Source organism: Poecilia formosa, unplaced genomic scaffold, assembly GCF_000485575.1.
Source record: "Poecilia formosa unplaced genomic scaffold, Poecilia_formosa-5.1.2 Scaffold6, whole genome shotgun sequence".
In the NCBI taxonomy this organism is placed as follows: domain Eukaryota; kingdom Metazoa; phylum Chordata; class Actinopteri; order Cyprinodontiformes; family Poeciliidae; genus Poecilia; species Poecilia formosa.
The window spans coordinates 426,242-450,791 of NW_006799945.1; the positions used below are offsets into that span (position 1 = coordinate 426,242).

At 37.8% G+C, this 24,550-nt stretch overlaps 1 protein-coding gene across 1 annotated transcript in view; it reads right to left on the reverse strand.

Annotated features, from left to right (window-relative positions):
* The window catches only part of LOC103147430 (matrix metalloproteinase-17-like), a 112,809-nt gene extending 109,045 nt beyond the window's left edge, over window positions 1–3,764 (reverse strand). Inside the window, exon 1 of the mRNA XM_007565762.2 lies at window positions 3,208–3,764. Within this exon, the coding sequence (XP_007565824.1) occupies window positions 3,208–3,357 (150 nt within the window). The 5' untranslated portion in view covers window positions 3,358–3,764. The remainder of the gene's footprint in view (window positions 1–3,207) is intronic.
* Window positions 3,765–24,550: the final 20,786 nt, after the last annotated feature.

Consider the following 24,550-nt stretch of genomic DNA (forward strand, 5'->3'; position numbering starts at 1 on the left):
GCCGTTTTCTTGTCCTGCTGCCTTTACCCTCCTCTACAACTGTATAGTTATTTACACAATTTTCTGGTGTCTGAGAAAAACAGATGCACTTCAATACAACAAAAACAATAAATGTTCTCTTAAGTATAATTTCACACACTTCATTGAGTAGTATGCAAAAGTATTCATTGCCCTAATTTATATCTTTGCAATTTGTCACATTATTACCACCAACTTCATGTCTTTCATTGGAAAAGCAAAACTATTATCGCTGATGTTTTCTACGACCAGAGTTGTTATTCTGCAGCTCACCCAAGTCACTGCGGGGTTTTTTTTTTTCCTGCTTTAGGTGGCATTCTATGTTTTGGTAAGTTTTGCAAGTGTGCCAAACCCTTTTAAAGCGATTCTATCTCTAGATTGCAAGTGCTACTTTTCTGCTAATATTAGATGCATCCCTACTTGAACATATCTGAATAAAAGGGCTGAATTTTGTCTTTAGTGAGACATCAAGTTATGCAGATTAAATTGTGTTGGAACAGCGATGCATTTAAGCTCTGAAGGACAGTAGCTGTTGAGGACAGCAGTTGGAAGGGCCCTGCTCTTTCAGTTCTCTGAAAACAGATTGGTGAATTGTTCAAAATTTGGGATACAGTTTTTTTTTTAACATACCAATGCCTTAAAATTCCCTGAAATTCTATACCTTATCATGCTTGGTGTTGTCAAATCCTGTTTGTTCACTAACTGTTGACACACCGAGTTCCCTTCTGTATTTTCCAGGGACATGATGCCTTTTTATAGCACAATTAGGTTACAAATGTTAAAAACATGACTCAAAATAAATCTGACTTCGCAATTAGATGCCTTGAAAATGGCCTCTGTCTCTTTAAGAAGCTCCTGCTCTTTCTGAAACATCAACATCCGCACGTCACCACAAAAATGTTCGTCATCATCTCATTTACAACTCTCCGCAGGAGCATTCAACTAAGAAGCAGTTTGTATGCTAAGCTCAGCAGACACCATGCATTTCCGCCAGGTGTTTAATTGCTCCTGCTGCTGCTAGTCTGGTGGAGCCCAGTGTGGAGTGTGCGGGGGAGCGTGCTCTGTGAGACAGAAGTTTGGGAAATAAGGAGCTTTTTGGAAATAGTGAGATGAAGCGTTTAGGCACCCCTAAATGGTGGCCAAAGGAGATTTAAGGATTTCTCAAACATGCATGAAATAATCAAAGCAACCATCTATGTATGTTTTTGATGAGGGAATGACATTATAATATAATATAAAGCTTTAAAAATTCAATTTTACATAACAGACACTTTAAATCTGGGTTAAAAAGCCCTTATTTAGAGTTGCCTTTAATTGTTAATAATAACTGGAATATAAATTAATTCGAGTCTGAATTACAGTTTTGTATTACTTCTCTCTGTTTTGCCACTGTTATTTATATTTTTTTCACATATTTATCATGAGGTTCTTTGAACTGCCTTCAGAAATGTGTTGCACAAATAAACTTGACTTATTATTCTCTACCAAACTTACAAAGCCTTCTCAAAAAACAGATGTGTTTGCAAAATAGCTACGTTTTAAAGCAACTGGTAGCACCAGAGTTTATTTGGGGGTATTAAATCAAAGGGGCACATTTTAAGGAGTTTATTTGCTTGAAAAAATGCTAAAACCCTTTGATGGTCACATGGTAGGATGTAATAAAATCCCCTTACGCTACATAAAAGTATGTGGCTCTGACTTGAAAGCTGTTTTTAAAAATGTTCCAATGAACATTTTTTTATTTTTTTTGTCAGTAGCTAAAGTGCTTGTGTGACTCAAAGTTCAGATGCAGAACCAGAAAGTCATGTTGAGGCCAGAGAGTAAAACAAAGCATAGAGGTAAAAGTGAAAGGGAGGGAAAACTGTTCAGTTCAAGCATCACCCTGAATCAAGGCTTTAATAGTTTGCGTCCAAAGCTATGCAGCTTGCACTTGGTGAAAACATTATCAGATGTGACCAGACTAACCTTTTCGAAAGGCAGGAAACAATTTGTTTGGAGGTAAAGTGCATCAGATAATGTCTCAATGTCTGCTTTCTCGTCATCAGGAACAGCAGAGCCTCTGGGTATTCCACACCATCATAATGTGTTGGTAATAGGCTGGCTGGATGTACAGTTTGTGCTCATTACTAGTATTCCTATTACATAACTTCCTCACATGTTCTTCTAAGTAGCTGGGTTCAAATCATTGTGTGATAAAAGTGATGACTCGGAAAAAAAATATAATGCATAGGACGCGCAGGATCAGACGGAGTAAACTTGAAGGAAATATCAAGTAAAGATATCTTTATAGAAATAAGCATAGATGAGAGAGGGAAAAGTTTAAGTCAGACATTAACGTGGAAAAAATGCATCTAGTTGGAGGGAAATGTTGAAGATAATCTAGTTTTACGAGGCATAAACTGACTCATTTTCAAAGAAATTCTTGCATACTCAGATTCATTTCAGATCTGATGCACTCTCCATCAAAATCCTTACATAGGAAAGATTACACACACACACACACACAAATGAGTCTACATCTACAATGTATACCATACATGGTGTGATAAATTATGATAGACCGGTCCAGACAGATTATATAGATAGATATTTAACATAGACAGATTAGAACCCTTAAAATCAATAAAGAGCTCTGGTGCAATCTATATTTAACAGAAAAAAGCAGACACACTTTAAAGATGAAGTCACAACTCAAACAGCTGCCTGTTTCTCTAATCAATAGTGCTCTCTTTATTTATGTGAATTTTCAGTTCTCTCACAGACTGCTGTACAGTCCACTGGACCATTTTAATTATTTTTTTTTTCTATCTGTAGAAGGAAATGAAACGTGGAAGGGGAGTCCCTGAGGCAAATACATGCATTTATCAAAGACAACTTGATGCCTATTTTCATGACTTGATTGTTCTTTGGAGTCTAAGGGTCTTATTTTTAATCATGCCGTCTGTATGCTACACCGTCTCTCTGCTTTGTGAATTGGACTGCAGAGCGGTGTTAAAATTCAGAGCAAGTATTTGGAGAAGGCGGCAATTGCTTTTAGTGGACGTTCAAGAGAACCCCCCTGGATAAGAAAGAGGATCAAACCAGCCGGGTTGACGTGAGAATGATTAAATTAAAAGCTGTGAAGGAGGGGAAACTTCTAAGTCCGCTGTTTTCTGATTAGTAAGCAGGGAAAATAAGGCAAAAACTTACCACCCCCATGTCCAGCTGTTCGGTCGTCAGCGAAGGAGCCGCTCCGGTCAGAGGCAGAAAACACCAAACCGGCACCAGCGGCAGCAGGAGCAGCAGCAGCATCTCATGGGAGATATTCCTCATCCACTTGCGGAGAACCAGCGAATTCATGATGCCCTAAGACAGGTTGATCCTGCTGGGCTCAAATGTCCACCCCGCCAGCTGCATCCATCCGCGGGATAAATCACAAGCAAAGACGCTGTAGAAAAAAAAAAAAAAGAAAAAAAAATCCAAGAAAAAAAAAGAAAAAACTACGGGAGTACAAGTCTACCTCACTGTTGAGCGCAAACACATAAAACACTTTAGGCAAACAGAACACTTTGTTACCCGAAAATAAAACAAACAAACAAAAAGAAAAAAACTTGCAATAAACAGCTAAATATTGTCTGCGAGAGAGACAAAATAACTGTCTCGTGCCAGGTCCGTCAGAGCTGAGATCCCTGTGGCAACACGCGCGAGCTCCGCGCTCCGCTGTAGAGTCTCGAGCACAAAGTGAGAAAAAAAAAATGTAAGCAGCCACCGCCAGCTGCGCGAGGTTATGTCGCGCGCAAGTAGGACCCCCAAGCCAGGCGCAGTTACCCAATCAAATTCCGGAAGAAAATCCCAAAGTAAAAATATTGATGGAAGAAAAACCTATAGACTACATCACAATTATGTATTGTGGAAATGTCACAGACAAAGCAAAAAATATTGTCGATTATATTTATGAAAATATTGTCACATATTTTAATTAATCAATAAAAGACATGTAGTAGGTACATTTCTGTATGCAATGTTATAAACTTGATGATGACAGAAAAAAGTAGCAGTCGAAATCTTTCCATGAATAGTGGCTTGGGCAAACTCTTCTTTCGTCCACCCCACGCTCCCTCAAACAGGCACTTACTGCCCTGACAGAAATGATAAGAACTAAAAAAAAATACAGATAACAGTTGATCCAGAAAGATAGACACAGGCATCTTTCAACACTGTACTCAATCCAGATTTGGTTACTCTATATTGTATTTTTCATGCTGGTCTCAATCAAATGAGGCACATCCAGAAAACTTTCACCGCTGATATTCAGTGGCCATTTTGGGGCACTATCTTATGCTGACATGCAAGGTTGGGAGTTCTAAATTGGTGCACTTTGGAGAAGAAAGTGCACCAATTTCTGTTTTTCTTTGACAAACATTGACATATATGTGTATGTCTGTCAATGCATATGAACATATACATAATAAATAAAGAAATACATTGTCATTATAGATATTAATTTTTAAGTAAAAAAAAATAAAAAAAATAATTTTTCAGGACTGTCTGGCCAAAAGAGTCTGAAGGAGACCGACTTTGGCCCACTGGGAGACGCTACTTAATCTAACACTTTTAAGTGGCCTCAAAGAGAATAGAGATTTTATGAATCTCAAATTAGGTTTCAAATATTCTCTGTTCATCTGAGGATCGACCACTTTGAATATATAAGATGTTGATAAAGAAATGATCAAATATTGTCGAGACACAAAAACCTCCAAAGTAATCTTTCAATTTAGAAAAGAATAAAAACTTTGAATAAGACATAACTTAATGATCAGCACAATTTTTCCTAAAGTGCTTAATTTATTGAATGGTGCTAATAATTGTGCTTTTATTTTGAAGTTTAGTCCTCGAGCATTCTTTGACTTACCATTGACTTTGCTATGAGTCGATTTCAACAGCTGTTGGAGAATTTAAATTCAGCTGGAGGGGTTCATTATTTAATGTCTTTTGACTTTGATCATGATTCATCTGAGATTAAAAAAAGATAGTGTCCTAAAGGCTAATTAAGAAATGGCTTTATTGTTAGAGTAGCCTACTAATGTGATCTGAGGTAGTGCCAGAAATTATACTGCTGATTGATCACAGGTGCTGCTGTTAGTCTTTTGTTTTGCTTTGCTTTGTTTTTTTTGTTTTGTTTTTTGTTTTGTTTTTTTTCCATATGGGATGTAATACATAATCCTGGGCAAGTCTAATGGCATAGTGGCATAATTACATTAGGGAAACATTTGGTCTTGGAGGCCAACATTTTGGGATGCCATGAAATGCATTACGTCTTTTTTAATGGTCAAATGCATTATGTCTTTTTTAATGGTCTAAAAAGCACATTTTAGTCATAGTGTATGCTGAAGCTTGCACCTCTCGTCCCTTGTGCCAAAACAAAATTGGTGTATCTCTCAGTCTCCTTACAGTAAAGGTTTATCTGAACTGATTTGGCAAAAATCTGCAGGACATGTGGCACATACTGTATTTAATTATTTTGCTCAAGGACGTATGATTTAAAGAAATGCTTGTTTCAGGGCTGTTCACAATCAGTCTTGTGCAAACAAGAATTTTTCTGCACATCATGGATCTTGGGCTTTGCAACAGTTTTATTCGCACAAGGCTTTTCTCCCCACATCAAAAACATACCTGGAGTTTTGCTTTGATTCTTTCATGCATGTTTGAGTAATCGTTGAATCTTCCACCTCCCGTGGCAGCCACTGAAGGGTGCCTAAATGCTTCCTCATACAAAGTTTCACATATTTACTCAAAGCTCCTCCTTTGAGCTGTAGTCTCGAGCCGAGGCTCTGCTTCACAGAGGACCCACTCAGCTCCAACAGACTAGCAGCAGCATCAATTAGCAAACACCTGGAGGAACTGCAGGTCTGACAGCTTATTGCACAAACTACTGCTCAGTCCAGCGCTCATAAAATTTCAGCTTGTGATGACGAGCTGAAGGAAGAGTTTTGGAAAGAGCAGGGGCTTCTTAAAGAGACAGAGGAAAATTTTAAGGTGTCAGTTGTTTGATGTATGTTGCATTTTTATAACAACTGAAGGTAACATAGTTACTTGATTGTGCTAAAAAAAAAATGGCTGGAACATACATAATGCTGCATTTTTAAGAAGAAACCAAAAATTTAATCTCTTCACAGAGACGGTGGAAAATTTAAGATGTTTTGTCTCAGTGATGCAGACAGTAGGATTTTTTTTTTTGCTTTGTTTTTTATAACCTTTATTTAACAACATATTTCTCATCCATCCATCCATTTTCTGTACGCCCTTGTCCCTTAGTGGGATCAGGAAGTGTCTATCTCCAGCTAACGTTCTGGGCGCGGGGCGGGGTACACCCTGGACAGGTCGCCAGTCGGTCGCAACATATTTATCATTGAGATTATACATCTCTTTTTTCCACTCACATAAAATGCTCTCATGTCAGCAACGTTTTAGTTCCAACTTTTTAGGTTTACTTCACAAACTTGAAGAAAACCTTAAAAATAACACATTACCTGCACACAAAAATTTATTCACTGCAAAGTTAAAAGAAGCAAACAAGCAAAAAACTGATTTTTTTTTTTTAGGCCCCCACCCCCTACCTCAAAAACAAAAAAATGCTTTGCAAAAAAACAGATCCCCCCCGTCTGTTTTTGGGAAGTCATTGTTAGCTGCTGTGTCAAGGTGACTTATCAGCTTTAGGCCTGAATAACAATATAGCTGCATACACACACCTCTGTATAAAGTCCTAAGATTGGCAGCCCATGCCGGCATCCTAACCATTCTGTATCTACTTTGATCGACAGTATCCATAACCTAACCACACTGTCACTAATGATTTACTGCTCTTCTTCTGTGCACCACAGCCACAGCCTGGACTGTAAAAGAAGTTGCATAACAAGCGCCTGGGCTCTAGCGTCCACAAAAAAAAAAAATCCTTTTTACCCAGATTATCTTTATTTCAAGCTGCTTTCTATTTATTAAATACATCAATCATTTTTTTTTTTTTTACCTGTGAGCCTAGATAGTTGGTGCCATTAAGGTTCCAGTGAATATGATAGGAATGAGCTGAGGCCTAAAACCTGCATGACAAAGAAAAGAGAAAGCAACTGAATATATGTAAAAAATGTAGAACTTTGCATTTCTTCTTTTAACAGGTGAAATATACTCTTTTAATGATACAAGATGCAGACAACTCTGTTCCATTAAAATACTGTGAGTTCAATTTATTGTTAAGCAGGCACATATACAAAATAACAATCAAACTATTTACGTGTCTTTGGGGTCCATGAGAACATTCACTTGGTTATGTTGGCTCAAAAGACAAAACGTTTGGACACAACTGGTTTCAACTAAACCTGTGTTAGAATGCCTTTGTCAAAGTCAGGACCTACACCAAGTTGCAGATGATTGGGCGGCAACTTCAAAATCCATGCATGCCATATGCAACTTTAAGTTTTTTTTTTATCTTTAATTTATTAGAAAAGCCTGAAAGGCTCTAAATGGTCTGAGTGCCAATCTGCCAGAATTGGTTCCCATTGTCACAGTTGCATGATGAAAACGGCTTAATTTTGTTCTCACCTTCTTCACAACTCATCTAACTAACGTTATGCCCCCTTCTGTGTGCAGAACGACTGGTCAAACTGAGAGACTATAGTTTTATCAGAACCGTATCAAAAAACTTTGACGATCAAGATTTATTGACAACCATTGTTATGTACAGCCCCAAAGAAAAATAAGTATACATCTTTGAGATTCATCAATTCCTGTCAGTTTCCACTTAAGAGTGATGAACCACTTTATAATAAAATCTAAAAAGATGATATAATATTATGGAGACACTATCAGATGAAATATTCATAAATAAATTCAAACCCCACACATTTTATATTGAGTAGTTACACTTTATTTAATTGGCTCTTCCATCAGTCATGCCAACGTGGTTAAAAAACAACGCAAGCATACTTAATCTCTGTCTTCCATGAAAAACTAATCACACCCCTTTAACATCCTTATACCTCATCTTGTTAAAACTGTGAACTCCAACGGGATAAATCAACACAAAGCAGCACATATCTCTGAGGTGGAAGGAAAATTATACACGGTTTTCAACATTTTGTTTTGCAGCACCTTTCAATCTGGTAATTGACATCAGAAGTCCTCTAATTTCTAAATAGGATATAATTGTATGTAATTCAAAGCATGCATAAATATGCATATGAATGTAGCTGTTCTGTGAAGGATGACGTGGACATGGCAAAACTGCAGGCATACCCAGACTACCACACAGAACTGAAAGACAAGGAGAACATATATCAGAGGAGCAGAGTTTTTATTTTTTTATTTTTATTGTTTCTCTCTGTTTTACCACAACAAAATGACATTTTGTTTGTTCATTGTGTTATGTTTTTAACATGTGAACTACTTCATTGCTGGAATGTGCTATACAAATAAAGTCTGTGGTTGTCACAAGAACAAAAAGGATTAAGGGGTGTACTTTGTAAAAAGATACTGTACTTTTTGTCAGTCTTGTATTATTTATCTTATAAGATAAATCAAACTACTAGTCTAGATAGTCATGCCAATTAAAAAAAAAAAAAAAAAAACGATTTACGTATATTTCTGTTGTGGTTTTGGTGTTAGTGATTGTGGACTGCGAAATCTTTCAGATGGGTGTAAAGTGTCAAAGTAAATACCAATTTAAATGCCAGCATGCCTGGTTTTCTTGCAGATCATTGATTATTCACAACATGGACACTGTGGCACACTTTACCTTTAATTAGTATATGCAAATTTTGGTAACATTCATACATTCATCTTTGTCTGCATGCAACATAATGTGCTGCAACAGTGAAGAAATAGCAAAAACACCACATTTGCATATTTCTGTGTAAAAAAAGACAATACAGCCATTTTCATGCAAACATGCATGAGAGAAACCGTTAGAAAACATCGCAGAGAGGTTGAGAGTATTGTTGATTTTGGGAGAAACTGAGTTGTAACAAATGCAAATCTGTGACTGCGGGGGAAGTTTGAATTTGGAAAATGGTGTTTAAGTCCTCCATTTTTCAAATATAAATCCGGTCTAAATGGTTTGAGCTAAGCAAAGTGTGTTGAGAATCTGTTTGTAAGGTTGCTATTTGTGTTCAGAAAAATCAAAATCTTAGGCTTTGAAAAGCTAAAATGATAATAATCTACTCGAGCTTTAATTTGGGGTATTTAGTTTTTTCTACAGCATTTCCTTTTAAATGCAAATATTAAAGCCAGCAAACATTTTCCTTGTGTGATCAATAAATATATATTTTTTACTTGACCCAAGATTAAATTTCATCCTGCCCTTAAACCAAAAATCTTTGACTCTAGCTTTAAATTAAATTAAGGGACTTGTTCAATATTTTGAGACATCCTTTTATGCTTTGGTGCTGAGCGTAAGGTGACAAAATCAATCTCAAATGTTTTCGAGTTGCATAATGTGACTCAGGCCAGACACAGAGCTTAGCTTTGAATAAAGAATAGAAGATGGAAGATAAATTGGCCCTGTGCAGAGGTATACGTTTGGAAAGTACATTAACCAAACACATGCACATGATCAGGCTTTAAATGGGTCTTACAACCGACCTTAAGCAAACAGCCAAAGTGGACATATTTGTGGGTAGATCTGAAAAGGCGTGTCAGAGCAGGGCAGCCTATGAACCGGACTCAGTCACACCGATTCTGTCAGGGAAGAAGGGCAACATTTTCAGCAAACTATTGCAATTATCTTCTGGAAAGAAAAAAGAATTGCCCCAAGACATGTAGTGCAAAAGACAATTAGAACTGATACTGAGCAAATTCATGTAAGCCTCTGAATTTGAAGAATGTCGTACAGAAATCTTCTTGCCAAGTTTCCTGACATTTAGCATAATATAAATCATTTTAGTAATATGAGATAAATTGGGTCTGATTAAACTTCTGCCAGTGAGAAGGTGGGTATGCATCTTTTTTATTCTGGTTATTTAAACTTCTGGTTTCAACTGTATTATCTACAAATCTAGCTTTTATGGAGGAGTGGAAAGAAGAATGCTTCTTTTTGATAAAAGATAAAATGCTTTTTTTGATAAAAGAAATTCCTATTTGCTGTTTGTTGGAATCCATGTGGGGACATAGCAAATATATGGATGAACATGTTCTTCCATATATCTGACAATATCTGTCAGATAAGACAGAAATTGAAAGTTTTTCTTCCACATGTAGAAAGCTACATGTGGTGGGGGGCGGGGAGGGGGGGAAGCTCTTTATATAAAACAAAGGGAAAACAAAAGGTTGTTCTAGCAAGTGGTGATCCAAAGGGGCTGAATCTAAATGTACAAAACGCTAAAGGTGGAAAACAATGTATCACTTTCTTCCCTTATCATAGTTATACAGACTTTTTTTTATTAGTTCATCTCATAATATCCCAATAAATCACATTGGAGATTGCAATGTGACAAATGTGGAGCAGTTAAAGGGATATGAATACATTTTAAAAGTGGAACTGAACACCTTGATAAGATGCACAATTTTAGACCAATCATGTAAGATTTACAGATGTTTCCAAAGCTGGAAACATCTGGCTTAGAGTTATTATTTTTCATATAGATAGGAAATAACAAGGTTATTACACAAAAAAGAACAAGATGCTTATTTCTTCTTCCATTTCTTTCAAATCCTTTTTAGATCAACATACAGGAATAATCAGTTGTGTAAGTATGTGGTGTGTAGGTGTTCTTGATAAACCTGTTGTTGTACCTCTAGGATCCCTCCCGCCTTACATGCTTCAACAGGATATCTGTTACTGCCAGTCCTACAGCAATGGATAGCTGCAGAAAGAGACCCCCGTATGCGCCTATCTTGTTACAGGGACTGCTCTAATAGAAAACGTGCTCTGTGTTAGGAACCCGCTCGCCTCATTGGTAGGACCTCAGCATGAGCCATCACTGAAAGCCATCAATGATTTAGATCAACAGCCCTCTCCTCACTCCTTAGCACAATCCGCAGGTGTGCCGGCATCATCATTCATCACGAGAATATTATGAATTCTCCTCCAGATTCCGAAGGCGGCACCACAAGCAGCGGGCCCTCAGTTTCAATCTGCTTCTTTAACAATGCATAACATCTGTTTTTATCAATCATCTTCGCTGTCTGACAAACATTATTGTTAATAGAAGTGTGATTAATGAGCGCTAATTAAAGGAAGTCCTTCCACCTCATGATTACAAACCATTTAGTTTGTTTGATGTCAGACTCAGACAGAAGCTGGGGGACGTAAGTTAGTCCCAACATTATCTATAAGCCTGACAGAATGACATTTAAAGTCATACTCACTGAACCAAGCAGTTGTTTTGTGATTGAAAATAAAAAAAAGTATCTCGCAAAGATAGATATTAAGTTCTAAAAAAATAAAAAAATAAAAAAATCTGTTTTTACTTTTATTTAAATGAAAAAAAATGTAATTTACAAAATAGCTCATATCCTTCTCAATAACCAATGAGAAATCTGTTATTACAGAAATGAAACACAATCTTTTAATTCCTACTGTCATTCTATCTTTAACCCTCTTTTTGTAGTGACGTTGCAAGGGTTCTTTGCCATCAATCTCATCTTTAACTTCCTCTGCTGATTCTCTATCAGATCCAAGTCAGGACTCTGGTTGGGCCACTCTAAGACATTTTTGGGGTCGCCATGTCATTACCAGTTTAGTGATGTGTTTTGGGTCATTGTCAACCTGAAAATTCCAGTGTTGCACCAAATCAAGTTTTCTGTAGGCTGTCTGATATTTTTGTTGAGAGCATTGATGTAGTCTTCTCTTTTCATGTTGGTGTTTTCTTTGACCAGTTGCTTCTCATACTGGCTGAGAAACCCCCCACCCCCCAAAAAAAATGTCATCTTTACTGCCATGTTTGACTGTGGAGATTGTATCCATGATTCTCCTTTTTTAGTGCGCCATTGAAGACTTCACCACTGCAGCCAAACAATTTAATTCTTGAAGTTTTCTTCCTTACATTGATTTAGCAAAACATTGTATGCAAACATCTTTTGCATATAATTTAAGTTGACCGTATGCTGCTCACATCCGCTGTGTACTTTTTTGTGAATTCTTCTTAATAGGAACTTAATTGTCTCATGGGAAATGTAATTGTGTATCTCTTTGTAATGAATGTTGCAATGCAGAGAGCTGCTAAACTTTTTTTTTCTTGTAAAAATGACTATAAAGATTATTCTAATGCATGGTATCCCGCCCAACTGGGACATTGCCATTAGGTATTTGAATGACCAGAAGAATTTGATGAAAGCAAAATCTTCTGATCATATGGAACACATTCATTTGCTTTTCCCCCCCAAAAAAACAAAAAAAAAAACAGTAAGGTGCTTTGAGAAAAAGCACTGAACCTACTGCCAAAGGGGTAAAAAAAAAAAACCCAACAAAAAACATGTTGGCATCGGCAGGCCTTCAGTGGGAGAGTCCTCTGTGACAAGGACCTAAACTCTGAAATATGGATGAAGAAATTTTTAGAACAATTTCAGCTGAATATATTGTGTGCAGCGCCGAGCATTTTAGGGGGTGGTAGGATAACAGCCTCAAGCAAGCTGGCAAGAAATCACAGAAGTGGCTCCAGGATAATTTATTGAAACCTGAACTGATCCTCATCTTGCAACATGTGTGGAATTTTATGGTTTACCTGTGAACAATGAAAGAAACATCTTGCAGAAAAGATTATAAAACATATGGGATCATTTTTGTAAAATACCTTAATCTGCCCTGATGCAACTGGGAAAACAACACCTTTGTATAAAATTAAAAAAAAATCTAGATCTACAATTTCTAAAATTCATTTATCTAGTATGCTGGAAGAATTTACAAAACATGCAGAAAAGCTTTCGGTTTTTGAAACTGGATATTTTAAAATTCATCTGACCATTATCAAAATTGCCAGATTTTGGTGACAGTAAATTGAAAACAGGGATGTTTTCTGTCCATTTCCTCTGACACTTCAGGTAAAACCCAGTGCAATCAATTACGATCATAAGTCACCTAGTTTGAAAAAATTAGTGAGCAAACAGCACCGTAAAGACCAAAGGACACAGCAAACAGGTCAGTGACAAAGTGACTGGAAAACGTTAAAACGTTTTTAAAAAAAATGAAAAATTTTAATCATCTCATTGAGGACTGTTCAATCCTTCATTTCAAGAAGAAAAGCAGTGAGAAAAGCAGTGAGAAAAGCAGTGAGAAAAACATGGCACAGCAGTAAGCCTACCAACATGGCCTTTACTGAGGGTCTAGGCATAAATAAAATAACCAGAAAAGCAGCCAAAGAAACCGAAAGTTATTCGTAAGAAGCTAAAAAAGTTCCACAGCTCATGTGGAGGTTTCTGACTGCAGGATAATATTTAGTCATGTACATTCAATACTTCAAGGAAAGCAGCAAGTGGTCTCACATGCTAGTCTAAGAAAATATTCACAAAATCCTCCAGATTTTATTTCTCAAAACTATTGTTAAACTGAGTAATTTTCCTTCCCATAAATAATCGTACTAATAATAATAATTAGTATTATTTAAAATTTTAAGCAGTACAAATCATTTTGCAATTTACTTTACATGTCTTTATATCTGGTGTGATGATTATTTGTTGTTTTCAGATAAATTAGCAGTATCTTTCTGTTTCGCTGTGTATGAGCTGTTCTTTGGCAGGCTCCCAGCCTCCCAGAGTGGCTTTGTGATCCACATACCTCAGTGATGCAACGTTCAATTGAATCTAGCAGCTCCAACAAAATTTCATTTCAGGTCCCCATCAAAAATAGAGGCCACAGTCTTCATTGCTATTCCTAAGAAAGAGCCTCCCTATCTGTCCATAAGCCTGAAGTAAGCCTCGTGCTGCTATATTTTTATTTCATATCCTTTTTACCTCCCAACTTGCCCCTCTTCCGATCTTAAGTCGGCCCTAAAGATCCATTCGCTTTCTCAAACATGGTTCTGCCTGCTAGTCTCACCGAGGCGCTGGGGTCATCCAGAATTCATCACTTGGAACAGGTGAGAGAACGTCAAGAGAAAGACGAAGATAACAAAGACTTCACTAAGGTTGCATTTGAAATCAATTGAAAAGCTTCACTGACACTACAGCTGCACAGTTGTCCTCATCTTTTGTTTGTATTTAGGAAGTTTTTTTTATTTTTTATTTTTAGCTAAAATAAACCTTTGTTTTACCTTTTTTAACAAAATGCACCTTGAAGTGGGTAATGACATTGGCGGCAAGTTTGCTTTTTAATTTCAGCATGTTTGTACTATCTCAGTAAGTATGGAAAGAATACATTTATTTTTCATGGAAATGTGCATTTTGCATAGTGCTAAAGTGTGGTTGCACATATTGATTAAGAAAAGGATGAAAACCAAACCCACTGTAAGGCGTCCCAGTGCAGAGTCTTTGAAGGCGGGAGGGATAAGCGAGGAGCAGAGGTTCTGCTTGACTTCCTCTACAGTGACAGTGAGGTTTGTATCTGGAATTAGGATAGCTGCCTTTCATCCTTTGCAGAAAAAGCCACTGAAGTTCACAGCGACTATTTAATATATTGAAATTTGGCTCAGTTGCAGTGGATAATGCCCTTATCAGATTTATTCTTCAACCTTAAAGGGCTCCTTTAGAGGTCTTCGCTGTTTGAAATGGATCATTAATTATGTAGAGAATCTTTAGCTCTCCGAAAACGAGAGGACCTTTCTAACCCCCACTGCTGCTCCACTGGTTAGGCAGATGGGGCAATTTTACCTTCACCAACTGTGCAGGGAAGCAGAGGGGACTTGTAGGATAAGAATGATACATACAGTGCTGAAAAAACGTTTTTACGTCCCAAAGATTTCTTTCTGTTGCACAAAGACATTTCAGATCATCAGACACACACATGCGACAGAAATAACCAGAAAAAATAGGACAGGCAGTTTTTAAATTATAATTTCATGCTACACGTTAACTCCAAAATCCCTAACTTTAAAACCTAAACTTAATACCCTGACACTTTTTCTAAAGACAAACTGAACAGATGGGATAGATTGTTAAATTATTTATTTGTCTTATTCTGTGCAGTCATGATTCAGAAGAGCTCTTGGACAGGTTTTCCTTTCAAAGTTGAACACAATGCCTGACCTCCAAGGAGTTTTAGACTCAAAGCAGAGTTTTCAGCTGCATGTTGTATTATTGCATACACAGCACAACACAAGTGAACAGGTTTTGTCCAAGCAATACCAGAAAACCCCCTCAACGCACATTTTTCCCCCTTTTTTCCTCAAGCATACATTCCTCACAAAATGTTAGTTATATTTGACTTATGGATGAAATTTCAGGTTGAATCTTTTCATGTTTGCATTACTTTTCGCACAACGTGCTGCTCTCTAACAGGGAGCTCAGCAACAGCAAAATTCACTATTGGTGTTTGATCCATGAGTCAATCATTGCACTTCCTGGTTCAGTCAGAACTCGTACTTAAAACAGCCTTTCTCACCCAGTTCACATTTTGACATCATGGGTTTAAATCGACACCTGATCACTGATCATCAACTTTGCGAGGCGTCAAACATAATGATCTCAGACAGAAGTGGCCACTGATCTTAGAGTGTCATCACTTTTTCAGACCTTAATGTTTTTTTTTGTTGTGATGTAGTGTTGTTGGCTATTGATTCAACACATGATTTAATGATATATCATTGTAGTATGAACTTTTTACATTTTCCACAATTTTCATCCAAAAGTCAAATGTCCCTACATTTTGGTGAAGAGCTAGTACTGTGTGTGTATGTGTGTAGGTTTTGATGTGTTTTCAAAACCGTAATGGATTTAACTTGTTTAGTTACTGGTGATGGTCATGAAGCACTGAAAAAGGCAATAACACACATGGCTGACCTGTCACATTAGGACAACAGAATATCAATTTGCAGATAAATGACAGCTTTGAGTTGGTGGTTGATGCAAAAAAAAAAAAAAAAAACGATGTATAAAAACCAACATGTATACTCCAAGATAACTGTTTGGTTAAAGTGGTTTTGTTAATTTTGTGTGTCATTTGGGCCGGATGCAACAGCCATGGAGCACTGATAGGTTGTTTTGCCTTCTTTGATAATGTGCTCAGAGAGGATCTGAGGATAGGGGCCACTTATGACAGCATATCAACACAAGTACTAAGTAAGCTGCTAGATTGCATGTTGGATTGCAAGAGCACCAATTTAGTTGCCATTCAAACTGATGAGACGACTGACATTTTCGTCTGCCGTCAACTGGTGCTTATGCTGTAGTACATTCACAACAAGTGCAACCACTGAGAGTTCTCTCTCTCTCTCTCTCTCTCTCTCTCTCTCTCTCTTTTTTTTAAGGTCATTAACACCCAGAACACATCCCAAAACACTGTCGCCCCAGTGCTCATGGAGAGTCTGAGCACCATCCTGCCAAACAGACAGAAAGCCAAGCTTCTCGTCCAGGCTTATAAGAGGGGTTACTGTAAAAAAAAAAAAAAAGGCTTCAGAAAAAGCACACAGTGCAGAATCATGGGATGAGTAAGAATCCGCTCAGAATGTTCTCTAATAAACACACCATCTAAACACATGTTCCCTGGGTTGGCGGATTTCTCTCCAGCTCATCAAAGCGAACTCACAGGTGATTGCCCATAGATTGCCTACAGCCTCCTTGACACAGAGGAGTAGAGGAATTACCTACTAATGTTTCTACACGATTATACGCCAAGATATTCTGTCATTAAGGCTGGGAGTTTTCGAACAATATTTAGACGAGACAAAGATTAGGATTCGTGTTCATTTGACACCTCAGTATGACTACCACAGGCACTCAGTTGGAGAAAAGAAACACAAGTGTTGTCTTCATCAAAGTTCTTCTCCAGTGCAAACCGGTTGGTCAAAAGAAGTCAAAACTTATTTTGTTTTGGTAATTGAGCATCATTAAACGCATTGTTATGTATGAAAGAAAGTATGAAATAGTAAAGTTAATTCATAATGATTTATTCATGGAAAGGTTTGCCTTGCAGATAAATGAACAACATGGTACAAAATTATCTTCAAATTAACTTGTTTGCCTGAGCTTGTTCAGTGCATTGGGTTACAAAGCTATGCTACATTTAAAATTAAACTTCTTCAGATGAATTTATTAATATTTAAAAGTGTAGCCCCATAACAAAAAAAAACAAACAATGTTATCTGTATTATCTTTTATAACACTAAAAAAGTGTTAAAAATGCATAAAAAATAAGATCAAGAAAAAATGACTACTGTACAATAAGGATAAGACCGTGACATAAAATAGTGTGCAGCTAAAATGTAGCATGCTTAAGTCAAAGGGATGTGCACCTATGTAGGATCACTTTTTTAAGCTAGAGCAGACAAGGACTGAGTCATTTGGTCATAATAACCAAAATAACGCTTGGAGCATTCATGGTAAAGCTGTCACTCAGACCTAACATCAGACTATATTGTTGCACTTACGGTGCTGGCATAATCATGGTAAGAGACGGTTTTACTGGCATTGGTGCTCTGCCAGAAGTAAGTTGAAGATTAAATGAGGATTGTCTCCGAATTCTTTAACTTTACGCCAAAATATCAAGACTGTAAACATTTGGATAAAGGAGATTGACACTTGGAATGATTCTGACTGAGACCACTCAAACATTCGTCCATGCTAACTGTGACCAAAAAAAAAGAAATTCTACGCATTTTAATAGGCCGAGTGGTCAAATATCCAGTCAAAGTGATCACAAAACCTTTTTGAAAGCAACACAAAGTGTGTGGTTTCTCTGATCTCATTTTTTACTATGTGGGCATTAAGTTAAAGCTATGCATCAAATTCTTTTTTTTTTTTTTTTTTTTTAATTCATGGTCTTAAATCCAAGCCACAAATTCTAACAACATTCATGCTGATGACTAGCTGCTGACAGGGACCGTATCCATGGCAGCCACCTGCAGACCCCTCTGCCCACTGTGTCTTGAAATCTTATCTTGCATTGCCGCTCGTCTGTTTGTGTATACGTTTAGATCTCGGGTGGTCTATTAAGCATCATTTATTCTGTGCTAATAAATGTCAACACTGCAAGGACTAGTTAGCATTGCTCGCTCCTCCTCACTTCCCCCAGTGCTGGGATTCTGACACATAACAAACAGCTGCACCATGGGGGATGCGGCAAACCAATACATCATGGGAGCAATACTCCTCACTCCTTCTGCTTCTCTATATTCTGCTTTCATCCGCTCTTCAGACGCCTTGCTTCTCCATCGTTCACGCATTTCTCATAATTTGTATTTGTCTGCGTTCGCGGAATGCCTTTGAAGGCCCTGATGTGTCTCGACTGCAAAACAATAAAAAGCGTCGGCAACAAGTGTTAAGCAACCAGACAGGTTCAAAGAAAACATCAGTTCTACCTCATTTGCTAGGCAGTTTGCGAGTGCCACAAGGTTATGTGCCATTCCACAACTGAAGGAGCGCCGCTGCCCAATTACCTGGATGAAGAAGAATGCAGTGGTATTTCCACAGGTAACGCTTGTGTAAGAAGAGCAACAATTAAAAATGAAAAGAAAGAAAGTGATGTTTCCTGTTTTTAGTTTTAGCCATGAACACATTACACGGTGTCCTAAAATCTCGCGTATGCACGAGTCTCTGCACAAAAGTGCTGTCTCACTTTCTGTGGAGCAGACAGAATTAGGCCAAGAAAGTGCCCCGGGAAGTCTAATTAAACACTCTAATATTAGCAAGTAACAGTAAAAACAATGAGGTTAATAGATATTTAGTTTTCCATCTTAATTACCAGCCTGGAGCACTCTGGGAGTGCTATTGTACAAGGAGCAGATTTGCAGTGCATTGCACTAAAAGGCCCTAGGCTCCACCAGGTTCATGTCTCCAACTGCTACTGAAGACAACAGACACATATTTAATCTGATGTTACAGTATTAGGCCTCTGAATAAATCCCAATGAAAGTAGTCTTTCTTAAGTTTTGTGAGGCGAGTCTGGAATCCTAAAACAATAAGGGAGGATTGGAGTGCTAAATGGACTGAACTTACTTGTTTGTCCCATGTTTTACCCCTGAACCACATTCATCCCGCCAGACTCCTTCAGAAGTGAACAGACCAATAGTCAACTTGGCTCTAGATGCCTTGAAATTAAACATGTGAGAGGAACTTTCCCGATTGCAAGACAGCTACTACTTTCCCCATTGAGCCAAAGTCTGACGGTCATGTCATTAAAATTTAACTGACTTGTCCACATTTTTTGTGTAACAAGCAAAAAACTTTATTGGAATTTTAATGTGACAGGAAAACATGCGATAGTGCCTAATTGAGGAAAGGAAGAAACGTGATTTCATTTCCAGTTATTGTGATACCCCGTGAATAAAACCCAGCGCATTTATTTGGCTGTAGAAGTTACCCAACTAACAAAGAGCGCCCACCTGCGAGGAATTTAATCTCAGTATAAACTCTGCTGCTCTGTGAATGCCTTTGTGGTTTGTTAACATGCTAGTGAACAAACAGCAGCGAGGAACAAAGCAGACAGAGGCAGAGATGAAGCTGTGGAAACTTCTAGAGATGGGCTGGTTTATAAAACAATACTGCAGATGCATTAAGCATCTCACAGAGAACTGCTCTATCAACCATCTAAAAATAAAAAGCAGAAAGCACGACACAACTGAAAGCCTTGTTAGACAAGGCCATCCTCCTAAAACAGCAAACAAGCCAATTTCCAGACATCCGCAGCAGACATTCACTGCTCAGGTGGGACAGTCTGGTGTCAGGTCAGACAATATTTGTGCACTCACAAATCTGGCTTTTATTGAAAGAAAGACAGAAACCTGGTTGCCCACAAGTCATGACGGGGGCCGTCTGGTTAAACAAGAGGAGAACACATTTTTTTTGTCCTGCAAACAAAATTCCACATGTGGCACACAGACACCCAGTGCTTAAGGCGGCGGAGAGAAGCCGTAACAGCCTAGAAAATGGGGTTGTGGTTCACCTTCCAACAGGACAAAAGCCATAAAAACACTGCCTAGGCTGTAATGTAATGGTGGAGAACATTGCCCATTTATGGGACAAAATTGAGTGTTTCAAAAAAGGACAAAGAGGGAGAGAATATAAATGCTGATGTCACACAGCCCCAAGCAAGGCACTGAAATAATTCTGACGTTTGAGATCACATTTATCCACGGTCAGTCATATGTCACTTCCTTCCTTTGGCATGCTTTTTCTGTTTGCTTTCCCTCTGTAGGTGAACTTCCAAGTAAACAGAGGCCCATGTTTTCATGCCGACAACAGTAAGCCTTTATAATCTGCGCTAGAGTTTAAACGAGGGCCTATCCAAGGATAGGCTAAGGCAAATTTAATGGATGTACCATGAAAACCACCTAAAGTACTTTAAAGTTTTGGGTTGCAGTAAACTGACAAAGGTGGAAAAGTTCCAAGGGCGTGTGTTGTAAGTGCAGGGCAGGGAGTTGGTTTGTGTTTTTAATGTTTTGAATACAGTGACTTACAAGGTTGAAACTCAGAGTTCATCAAATGTTCAAGCCGGGGAAGGATTTGAATTAACTCATGTGAGCTGGAGTTGAGTCTCCTTGAGAAGCAAAAGTTCTATAATTTATTGTTCTGAAATCGTAAAAAAATGTTTGGTCTACCTCAGTCTCTTTTTTGTGAGCAGTAGTAGTATCTTGTTTCTGACAAATAAAACCTTACTTTACCAACCTTAAGGACATGCAATGAAAAATACACACTCTATTTATGTTATATAATTATTTAGAAGTATTTTCCAAAATATGGGATAGTTGTGTTTGAAGATCTTTATAATATTTATGACAATAAAATGTGAACTTAAAGGGAGAAAAGTAAAGCATTTTCTTAATAAAAATGAAAAGCAGCAGGAAAACCCATTTGATCTCATTACTTGTGTACAGTAAATCGAACATAAACACATTAAAATTTGAGGTGGTTATACGAGACAAAGGTGAAAAGATGCCCCATCCTGCCAATGTTCTGTTCAGCTCTACTAAAACGATCCTTCAGAGTGGAACCTGAGCAATGTACTGCAGCACGTTCAAGTGCAACTTTATTTTATAGATCATTCTGAAGAAAAAGCCTCCGGAGGCACCATGAATGATTAAAACCCCTCATACGATAAAGAAGCTGTGCTAAAGTTTTGGCTTGCACTGATGGTGTTAGTTAGGGGTAAATAAGGATGCCATTCCCTTAAGACTTCCTGGATATTTGACCATCTGTAGTGAACTACCCAGGTGGGTGTCCTTTTCTTGGAGCAAAACGTAATAGTGCTTGTAAATTACCACCGCAACCGAGTAAACGAGTGGAAATGGCTTTCAGTGAAGGACTTCTAACACATTGCCATATGCTCTGCTATTCAGATGAGCGAAGTTGAGAAAAATCAAAAATAAACACGACACGCACACTCGGAGACGAGGGTCCTTCACACAGCTTCTGCATGAGAACAAAGGTGATCCCATGTCAACTGGCCTATAAGACGACAGAAACATGATGGATGCTGGTGTGCATGCAAGAAAAATAAATGTGGAGTGGGTTCTGCTGGTCTTTGTGGCACGTAAAGTGGTTTTTCAGTGCCATTGTGGTAGTAATTAATGTCTCCTTTCTGTTGGCACTACAGCCAAAAAAATGAAAACATTTACATTAATACTCCCCCACATGGATTTCTATTCCAGTCAATTCAAACTGAGATAAATTAACCACAAATGTATACTGATTTAACACTATTCTAAATAAAGTGGTAGTGCTTTAAAAAAGCTGCATCTTGAGAACCAAAATCTGTTAAGTGGTAGACTTATCTTAACCTTCACCCCTGGAAATGGAAAAACGGCACGCTGGCATTCTGCTGCATGTTAAGGGGTTAAAGCCCTTTTGACTTTAGAGATGGAGATTAGGCTTGGACTAACCTGTGATTAAAGAGACTCAAAAAGGGGATCTGGAGAAGAACAGCTACAAGCTGCACTCTTTCTGTAAGACTTTTTAACTACAGTTTCTTTGTTTCTATTATTCATTAGCAATTACAGCCACCAACATTTTAAATTGGCTCTGGGCAGATAGAATGGCAGGGGAAAAAAAAATCACCCTACATTAAGTTTTTAAATGCAAAAGTGCTGCATTTCTTAGAGCACTTTGCATGAGTATCCACACTCCTTGAACATTCCCACATTTTTTGCCCTTTTATAATCACAAACTTTACTCTATTCTGGCAGCATCATTCTGTGGGAGTATTAGACTGTAGCAGAGTAAGGCAAGCGGATGAGAGCTGATGTTTAAAATTCATAATACTTTACATTGAGGCAAAGGTCGACTTTCTAGCAGATCTACAAAACTAAATATTTAGCCAGAGATACAACGCAAAATTTAGACCAAAGAATGGCCTAGTCAAAGTTCAGACCTAATGGAATTTGAGAGTGTGTGACAAAAAAGTGCTGCTGACAGACTTGAGGTATTTTGCTAAACAAAAGGAGTTCTACAGAGTTCTCTGGGAAGCTGACGACAGGACTACAAATGAAGGCCACTTTTCAATGTTTATGTCGTAAAGCAAAAAGCAAAACTAAATCATCTTCCCGTCACTCCAGAATTATGTTTTCCTATTTGTTGGTCTAAAATGTGAAGACAAGACTTTGAGGCTTGTCGTTGTGATGGGACACAATGTGAAACACGTTTAAGGGACATCACTTTATTTGTATTTCACTACATTGTGACTGAAAACTTGTAATTTTTTATACATTTTTTAACCAGGAATAATTTCTTGTTCTCCACTGGCCGGACAAACACACAGGATTCAAGGCGATGCCGCTCAAGTCTACCACTGATAAAACTCACCTCGTGTGGAGTTTTATGCAACATTTAAGGAGTCCAGGTTGCTAAGAAACACCCTCAACATCCCAAGGCCATATGAAATCTTGTTTTTCATCATTACTTCTGAACAATTAAAAACTGAAAATGTTCTAATAAGTTTCCAAAAGCTTATCTGTTGGAGTCGGCTACCTACGTACTTCATACAACCCAGTGTTGCTCTAGACAGTTGACAAGAAAGACTAAACACACAAAAAACTCAGAATATCTAATCCAGTAGCATCTTACATGTTGAAGAAGAGTAAAATATCAATTTCAGTTTTAGCCCTTTTAGTAAGTTCAACTAGGAGAGAAACAGACCTAAGAAGATAAACGCCTAGCTAGTCTTCACTTCTGTAGGATGAAAGAGAGCACATGCAGTTAGTCACAGTAAGAGCTCAGCCAGTGGTTATGTCTAGGAGAGACAAAGGTAAGTGCTGGGTAACAGTGCCAAGCTTATCATCTATAGGAGGAGAATATTAAAACTGTTGGCAGCAGTAGCCTAGTCAAAGCACCTTCCCAGGGATGTGTTTCTGTAGCAATAAATTGGCCTCAGATTAATCGATAGCTCTGACTCGAAGACGGTTGCTGCTTCTCTTCCACCACTCAGTATTTTGAGCAATGTGAAAATGTAAATAATTAGGAGCTGACTTATTTGCGCAAACAAAAATCCCCTTGCTGCAGCCAGGTTTCTGCGAGAAGAATAAATCACACTGTTGGCTAATGACTTGATTTGTAATAATCAAAGTCTTTGAAGAGATGGATGTTATTTTCAATAAACCACATTTTAATTGCTTTATTTATATATTTTTTTTCTGCGCAGTCAGAGTCTTAATGAGGGTTTCATGATTTGCTCCATTCCGAGTCATATTTTTTTGGTTTGTTTGTTTTGACTGGCCGCGGGCAAAACACAGTGTCTGTGGGGAAATGGGAGGATGGCCAGTGCAGAAGATGCAGAGTGGTGTGTTTAACTATGACTCTGCTGTCTGCTGTGGATCCGGGTGCTTTGTTAGTTGGACTGAACTAAGCTCGTTTGCATGAACTGGAAAACCCATAATTGCAAGTAAATAATATTAATAAATGATAAAACTTGCTTTGAATCAGCTTTTTGCTGTCAGTTGGACTTGCACACATTCATTAATGCAAACATGAAGGAAGAAACATAAAATTCTACCTGATCATAATTTCAAACAACTTTACCCTGTTTGGTTTCATGCTTTCAGATATATTCCACTTCCTATTTCTGATTTACAGCTGTGACTTAACATTAATGGAACAATCAGACTGCAAGTAAAGAGAAATAAACAACGTTTCTATGCTGCCTGCGAGTCTGCAGCTCTGTGCCTTTTTTGCCGTTTATCCATCATCTTAGTGTCCCTGATGTGTTTCTGATTTTAAAAAAGAGGAAAAAAAAAATCTAACTTTGTTTTGCTTTTAAACAACTGTTGAGCCTCAAGGTCCCAAAAGAGAAAATTAGAAAAAAAGATTTAAAAAAATAAATAAAAATTCTGGCCTTTTCTGTCATTTGTGATAAGTGATCCTGAAGCCAAGAGAGACTTTTTTTTTTTTTTTTTTATGGAATTACAATTATGCAGAGTTCAGATCGTTTGGCTTTTTCTAAGTGCTTGTATAGTGGGTTTTTTGACTGCTGTTTCATATGATGCAT